Consider the following 8,099-nt stretch of genomic DNA (forward strand, 5'->3'; position numbering starts at 1 on the left):
TCGCTTATACTCTCACACACACACACACACACTCGCACTCGAACACACACTCGCACTCTCTCGAACATACACTCGCTTATACTCTCACACACACACACACACACTCGCACTCGAACACACACTCGCACTCTCTCGAACATACACTCGCTTATACTCTCACACGCACACACACACTCGCACTCGAACACACACTCTCTCGAACAAGCACATACTCTCACACACACACTCGCTTATACTCTCACACACACACACACTCGCACTCGAACACACACTCTCTCGAACAAGCACATACTCTCACACACACACACACTCGCACTCGAACACGCACTCTCTCGAACAAGCACATACTCTCACACACACACTCGCTTACACTCTCACACACACACACACTCGCACTCGAACACGCACTCTCTCGAACAAGCACATACTCTCACACACACACTCGCTTATACTCTCACACACACACACACTCGCACTCTCACACACACTCTCTCGAACAAGCACATACTCTCACACACACACTCGCACTCTCACACACACTCTCTCGAACAAGCACATACTCTCACACACACACACACTCGCACTCTCACACACACTCTCTCGAACAAGCACATACTCTCACACACACACTCGCACTCGAACACGCACTCTCTCGAACAAGCACATACTCTCACACACACACTCGCACTCTCACACACACTCTCTCGAACAAGCACATACTCTCACACACACACACTCGCACTCTCACACACACTCTCTCGAACAAGCACATACTCTCACACACACACTCGCACTCGAACACACACTCTCTCGAACAAGCACATACTCTCACACACACACTCGCACTCGAACACGCACTCTCTCGAACAAGCACATACTCTCACACACACACTCGCTTATACTCTCACACACACACACTCGCACTCGAACACGCACTCTCTCGAACAAGCACATACTCTCACACACACACTCGCTTACACTCTCACACACACTCTCACCGTGTCCAGCAGGTTCTCGCACAGCTTCTTGGCCGCCTCCAGTCCTGCAGCGTTCGGGTGGCTGTAACACACACACACACAGATCAGAGACGTGCCGCAGTGGCTGAAGTGTGTAAGAGAGCGAGGGTGTACCTGATGTACAGGTAGAGTGGCTCGAAGGACTCGCGGCGGGACGCCTGCTCGATGTATCCGGACCCTCGACCCCTGAGGAACACGCGCGCGCCGCTCTCACACTGGATGTGCTGCAGGTACGAGCCCGACGGACCCTCCACTCGCTCGTTCACACTGAAGCCCGGCTGTGATTGGTCCAGGCCCACAAAGATCTTAGTGTGCACAAAACTCTGCAACCAACAAGATGGCCACAGTCATTCACTTCCTCAGATCCCTGATCAAAGCTGACAGCCAGAACGTGTGTGTGTGTGTGTGTGTGTGTGTGTGTGTGTGTGTGTGTGTGTGTGTGTGTGAGACGAGCGGCCACATGTGTGTGTGTGTGTTTACACTAATGCATGACTGTGGCTTTGAACTATAACACTGTGTTTGCCGAGACTCATGTGAAACATCAATCTGTTTACTACAAACTGCGTGTCGATCGTAGAGTGAGCAGCTCACGGCTCACGGCTCACGGGTCACGGGTCACGGGTCACGGGTCACGGGTCACGGGTCACGGGTCAGTCAGTGAAACACATATATCAGTTACTCACATCATCAGCTCATATTACAGCATCATGTGATGTAGAAGCCGTGTATACAGTGGATTTAGAACGGCGTTAGACGCGGAGCGGAGTAAAACCACTGTAAAACGCGGCTTCAAGGGGCTTATTGCTTTTATAAAATGGTTACTCCATAAAAATCATCATTTTAATATTTATTTTATTCATAAAATAAACACCAGCAACAAAAAAATATAACGTTATTATAACACATTTATTCCTCCGCCAAGCAATGTAGTTCCAGAGAGGTTGTTAAGCAACACATGCAGCAACAAAGAATCACAAACGGCAGTTGCGCAGTAACACTAATGTCATGCGGTCACAGGTGTGTGTGTGTTTGTGTGTGGAGTAACACTAATGTCATGCGGTCACAGGTGTGTGTGTGTTTGTGTGTGGAGTAACACTAATGTCATGCGGTCACAGGTGTGTGTGTGTTTGTGTGTGGAGTAACACTAATGTCATGCGGTCACAGGTGTGTGTGTGTTTGTGTGTGGAGTAACACTAATGTCATGCGGTCACAGGTGTGTGTGTGTTTGTGTGTGGAGTAACACTAATGTCATGCGGTCACAGGTGTGTGTGTGTTTGTGTGTGGAGTAACACTAATGTCATGCGGTCACAGGTGTGTGTTTGTGGAGTAACACTAATGTCATGCGGTCACAGGTGTGTGTGTGTGTGTGGAGTAACACTAATGTCATGCGGTCACAGGTGTGTGTGTTTGTGGAGTAACACTAATGTCATGCGGTCACAGGTGTGTGTGTTTGTGGAGTAACACTAATGTCATGCGGTCACAGGTGTGTGTGTTTGTGGAGTAACACTAATGTCATGCGGTCACAGGTGTGTGTGTGTGTGGAGTAACACTAATGTCATGTGGTCACAGGTGTGTGTGTGTTTGTGTGTGGAGTAACACTAATGTCATGCGGTCACAGGTGTGTGTTTGTGGAGTAACACTAATGTCATGCGGTCACAGGTGTGTGTGTGTGTGGAGTAACACTAATGTCATGCGGTCACAGGTGTGTGTGTTTGTGTGTGGAGTAACACTAATGTCATGCGGTCACAGGTGTGTGTGTGTGTGTGTGTGGAGTAATACTAATGTCATGCGGTCACAGGTGTGTGTGTTTGTGGAGTAACACTAATGTCATGCGGTCACAGGTGTGTGTGTGTGTTTGTGGAGTAACACTAATGTCATGCGGTCACAGGTGTGTGTGTGTGTTTGTGGAGTAACACTAATGTCATGCGGTCACAGGTGTGTGTGTTTGTGGAGTAACACTAATGTCATGCGGTCACAGGTGTGTGTGTTTGTGGAGTAACACTAATGTCATGCGGTCACAGGTGTGTGTGTGTGTGGAGTAACACTAATGTCATGCGGTCACAGGTGTGTGTGTGTGTTTGTGGAGTAACACTAATGTCATGTGGTCACAGGTGTGTGTGTTTGTGGAGTAACACTAATGTCATGCGGTCACAGGTGTGTGTGTTTGTGGAGTAACACTAATGTCATGCGGTCACAGGTGTGTGTGTGTGTGTGGAGTAACACTAATGTCATGCGGTCACAGGTGTGTGTGTTTGTGGAGTAACACTAATGTCATGCGGTCACAGGTGTGTGTGTGTGTGGAGTAATACTAATGTCATGCGGTCACAGGTGTGTGTGTTTGTGGAGTAACACTAATGTCATGTGGTCACAGGTGTGTGTGTTTGTGGAGTAACACTAATGTCATGCGGTCACAGGTGTGTGTGTGTTTGTGGAGTAACACTAATGTCATGTGGTCACAGGTGTGTGTGTGTGTGTGGAGTAACACTAATGTCATGCGGTCACAGGTGTGTGTGTGTGTGGAGTAACACTAATGTCATGCGGTCACAGGTGTGTGTGTGTGTGGAGTAACACTAATGTCATGCGGTCACAGGTGTGTGTGTGTGTTTGTGGAGTAACACTAATGTCATGTGGTCACAGGTGTGTGTGTTTGTGGAGTAACACTAATGTCATGCGCTCACAGGTGTGTGTGTTTGTGGAGTAACACTAATGTCATGCGGTCACAGGTGTGTGTGTTTGTGGAGTAACACTAATGTCATGCGGTCACAGGTGTGTGTGTGTGTGGAGTAACACTAATGTCATGCGGTCACAGGTGTGTGTGTGTGTGTTTGTGGAGTAACACTAATGTCATGCGGTCACAGTTGTGTGTGTGTGTGGAGTAACACTAATGTCATGCGGTCACAGGTGTGTGTGTGTGTGGAGTAACACTAATGTCATGCGGTCACAGGTGTGTGTGTGTGTGTGTGGAGTAACACTAATGTCATGCGGTCACAGGTGTGTGTGTGTGTTTGTGGAGTAACACTAATGTCATGCGGTCACAGGTGTGTGTGTTTGTGGAGTAACACTAATGTCATGCGGTCACAGGTGTGTGTGTTTGTGGAGTAACACTAATGTCATGCGGTCACAGGTGTGTGTGTGTGGAGTAATACTAATGTCATGCGGTCACAGGTGTGTGTGTTTGTGGAGTAACACTAATGTCATGCGGTCACAGGTGTGTGTTTGTGGAGTAACACTAATGTCATGTGGTCACAGGTGTGTGTGTTTGTGTGTGTGGAGTAACACTAATGTCATGTGGTCACAGGTGTGTGTGTTTGTGTGTGTGGAGTAACACTAATGTCATGCGGTCATAGGTGTGTGTGTGTGTGTGTGTGTTTGTGGAGTAACACTAATGTCATGGGGTCACAGGTGTGTGTGTGTGTGTGTGTGTGTGTGTGTGTGGAGTAACACTAATGTCATGCGGTCACAGGTGTGTGTGTGTGTTTGTGGAGTAACACTAATGTCATGCGGCCACAGGTGTGTGTGTGTGTGTGTGTGTGTGTGGAGTAACACTAATGTCATGCGGTCACAGGTGTGTGTGTGTGTTTGTGGAGTAACGCTAATGTCATGCGGCCACAGGTGTGTGTGTGTGTTTGTGGAGTAACACTAATGTCATGCGGCCACAGGTGTGTGTGTGTGTTTGTGGAGTAACGCTAATGTCATGCGGTCACAGGTGTGTGTGTGTGTGTGTGTGTGTGTGGAGTAACACTAATGTCATGCAGTCACAGGTGTGTGTTTGTGGAGTAACACTAATGTCATGCGGTCACAGGTGTGTGTGTTTGTGGAGTAACACTAATGTCATGCGGTCACAGGTGTGTGTGTGTGTGGAGTAACACTAATGTCATGCGGTCACAGGTGTGTGTTTGTGTGTGTGTTTGTGGAGTAACACTAATGTCATGTGGTCACAGGTGTGTGTTTGTGTGTGTGTTTGTGGAGTAACACTAATGTCATGCGGTCACAGGTGTGTGTGTGTGTTTGTGGAGTAACACTAATGTCATGCGGTCACAGGTGTGTGTGTGTGTGTGTGTTTGTGGAGTAACACTAATGTCATGCGGTCACAGGTGTGTGTGTGTGTGTGTGTGTTTGTGGAGTAACACTAATGTCATGTGGTCACAGGTGTGTGTGTTTGTGGAGTAACACTAATGTCATGCGGTCACAGGTGTGTGTGTGTGTGTGTGTTTGTGGAGTAACACTAATGTCATGCAGTCACAGGTGTGTGTGTTTGTGGAGTAACACTAATGTCATGTGGTCACAGGTGTGTGTGTGTTTGTGGAGTAACACTAATGTCATGCGGTCACAGGTGTGTGTGTGTGTTTGTGTGTGTGTTTGTGGAGTAACACTAATGTCATGTGGTCACAGGTGTGTGTTTGTGGAGTAACACTAATGTCATGTGGTCACAGGTGTGTGTGTGTTTGTGGAGTAACACTAATGTCATGCGGTCACAGGTGTGTGTGTGTGTTTGTGTGTGTGTTTGTGGAGTAACACTAATGTCATGTGGTCACAGGTGTGTGTTTGTGGAGTAACACTAATGTCATGTGGTCACAGGTGTGTGTGTGTGTTTGTGGAGTAACACTAATGTCATGCGGTCACAGGTGTGTGTGTTTGTGGAGTAACACTAATGTCATGCGGTCACAGGTGTGTGTTTGTGTGTGTGTTTGTGGAGTAACACTAATGTCATGTGGTCACAGGTGTGTGTTTGTGTGTGTGTTTGTGGAGTAACACTAATGTCATGCGGTCACAGGTGTGTGTGTGTGTGTTTGTGGAGTAACACTAATGTCATGTGGTCACAGGTGTGTGTTTGTGGAGTAACACTAATGTCATGCAGTCACAGGTGTGTGTGTTTGTGGAGTAACACTAATGTCATGCGGTCACAGGTGTGTGTGTTTGTGGAGTAACACTAATGTCATGCGGTCACAGGTGTGTGTGTGTGTGTGTGTGGAGTAACACTAATGTCATGGGGTCACAGGTGTGTGTGTGTGTGTTTGTGGAGTAACACTAATGTCATGGGGTCACAGGTGTGTGTGTGTGTGTGTGTGTGTGTGTGGAGTAACACTAATGTCATGCGGTCACAGGTGTGTGTGTGTGTGTGTTTGTGGAGTAACACTAATGTCATGTGGTCACAGGTGTGTGTGTGTGTGTGTGTGTTTGTGGAGTAACACTAATGTCATGTGTAGTGGTCGACCGATATATCGCCGAGGCCGATATATCGGCCGATATTTGGAATTTTTTAGATATCGGCATCGGCCGATAAATCTTTCCGTTTGGCCGATATATTTCAAAACAGTTTGTGACTGTGCATTAGCGCTTTTTTCCACTGACGCGAACAGAGTGAGCGTGAATGAACTGAATACACACGCTCTGCTCCGCCCAGCACCGTAAGACAAGCCATTCAGAAGTGAAGCAGAGATCTGACAGACACAGTATATGACCATTCGCATTCGCTTTCTAACCTGACGCTACATTGTGTTACACACAAAAACACTACTCCGGCGTGCAGCAGAGTCTATTCAAACAGTAGGCTACCGTGATATGTCAGATCCGCAGCCCAGCGGTAGCTCCAGTGGGGGTCACAGATGTGATATAAACGAATTCAAACAAAACGGAAAACATTTTACCTCACAAACAGTCAAAAATCCTGTGACTGGCTGTTCCTCATATACGCGCGTTGTTCTCGGGTTACATTTAAAATAGACGCTGTTTTCCAACGGACTCGCGTGCACGGAAAAGCTGGGTCGCGTCACTCGCGTGCATTACAGATCAGTGGTCGCGTGAGGTGGATGAGAGCAGAACACTATGCAATAATATTACGTTTGAAAATAAATCCTTGAAAATGTTATTCACTATCTACTGTATTTATTTATCCATGATTGGCATAATATCGTGTGTAGTAGGCTATACATTTTCATATGTTCATGTATGTCATGCAAATACATGTGACGGCTTGCAACGTTTTAAAGAAACAAACAAGCAAAACTAAACACATAAATCATTATTATTTAAATATACTTGAAGTAAAACAACCTGTTTAAAGTAAATAGTGTAAATAAACTATGTGAGATCTATATTGAACTATGTATTGTACATAAAACGTATGTAATTTCACATACTATTTTGTCATTAATTTATGAATATTGTTTAGATTGTTTAAATTAGATTGGTTCATTAATGATAAATGTTATTTGTAACCTGCAGTAAGCAGCAGTAATTATTTATGTGACTGAAAAAATGACTGTAAATATTAAAGCAGACAAGAAGCTGCACTAAAACTTTATTTATTGAAGTGTTACCTTACCTTTTTGTTTACATTTTAATTTCTTAGTAAATATTTTTTTTATTGCAAAAAGAACATTGCATAAATAGTATATACAATAAATGTTCATTTAGTTTCACCAATATTCTTTATGTCTCTCATTTACTGTATTCACATGTATTGTATCGGCCTCATATCGGCCAATCGGCCAGATTGCTTTCTCAATATCGGCATCGGCATCGGCCATTAAAAATCCCATATCGGTCGACCACTAGTCATGTGGTCACAGGTGTGTGTGTGTGTGTGTGTGGAGTAACACTAATGTCATGCGGTCACAGGTGTGTGTTTGTGGAGTAACACTAATGTCATGTGGTCACAGGTGTGTGTGTGTGTTTGTGGAGTAACACTAATGTCATGCGCTCACAGGTGTGTGTTTGTGGAGTAACACTAATGTCATGTGGTCACAGGTGTGTGTGTGTGTTTGTGGAGTAACACTAATGTCATGCGGTTACAGGTGTGTGTTTGTGGAGTAACACTAATGTCATGTGGTCACAGGTGTGTGTGTGTGTTTGTGGAGTAACACTAATGTCATGCGCTCACAGGTGTGTGTTTGTGTGTGTGTTTGTGGAGTAACACTAATGTCATGCGGTCACAGGTGTGTGTGTTTGTGGAGTAACACTAATGTCATGTGGTCACAGGTGTGTGTGTGTGTTTGTGGAGTAACACTAATGTCATGCGCTCACAGGTGTGTGTGTTTGTGGAGTAACACTAATGTCATGCGGTCACAGGTGTGTGTGTTT

The 8,099-nt window shown here is 45.8% G+C and overlaps 1 protein-coding gene across 1 annotated transcript in view; it reads right to left on the reverse strand.

The window, feature by feature from the left end:
* LOC307160027 (KH homology domain-containing protein 4-like) overlaps positions 1-8,099 on the reverse strand; it is a 31,201-nt gene that overhangs the window by 8,651 nt on the left and 14,451 nt on the right. The window contains exons 7-8 of the mRNA XM_079873824.1: positions 1,131-1,339; positions 999-1,059 (exon numbers count right to left, since the gene is read on the reverse strand). Coding sequence (XP_079729950.1) covers positions 999-1,059; positions 1,131-1,339 — 270 coding nt within the window. The remainder of the gene's footprint in view (positions 1-998; positions 1,060-1,130; positions 1,340-8,099) is intronic.

Source organism: Squalius cephalus, assembly GCF_949319135.1.
Source record: "Squalius cephalus genome assembly, chromosome: 6".
NCBI classification, from domain to species: Eukaryota; Metazoa; Chordata; class Actinopteri; order Cypriniformes; family Leuciscidae; genus Squalius; species Squalius cephalus.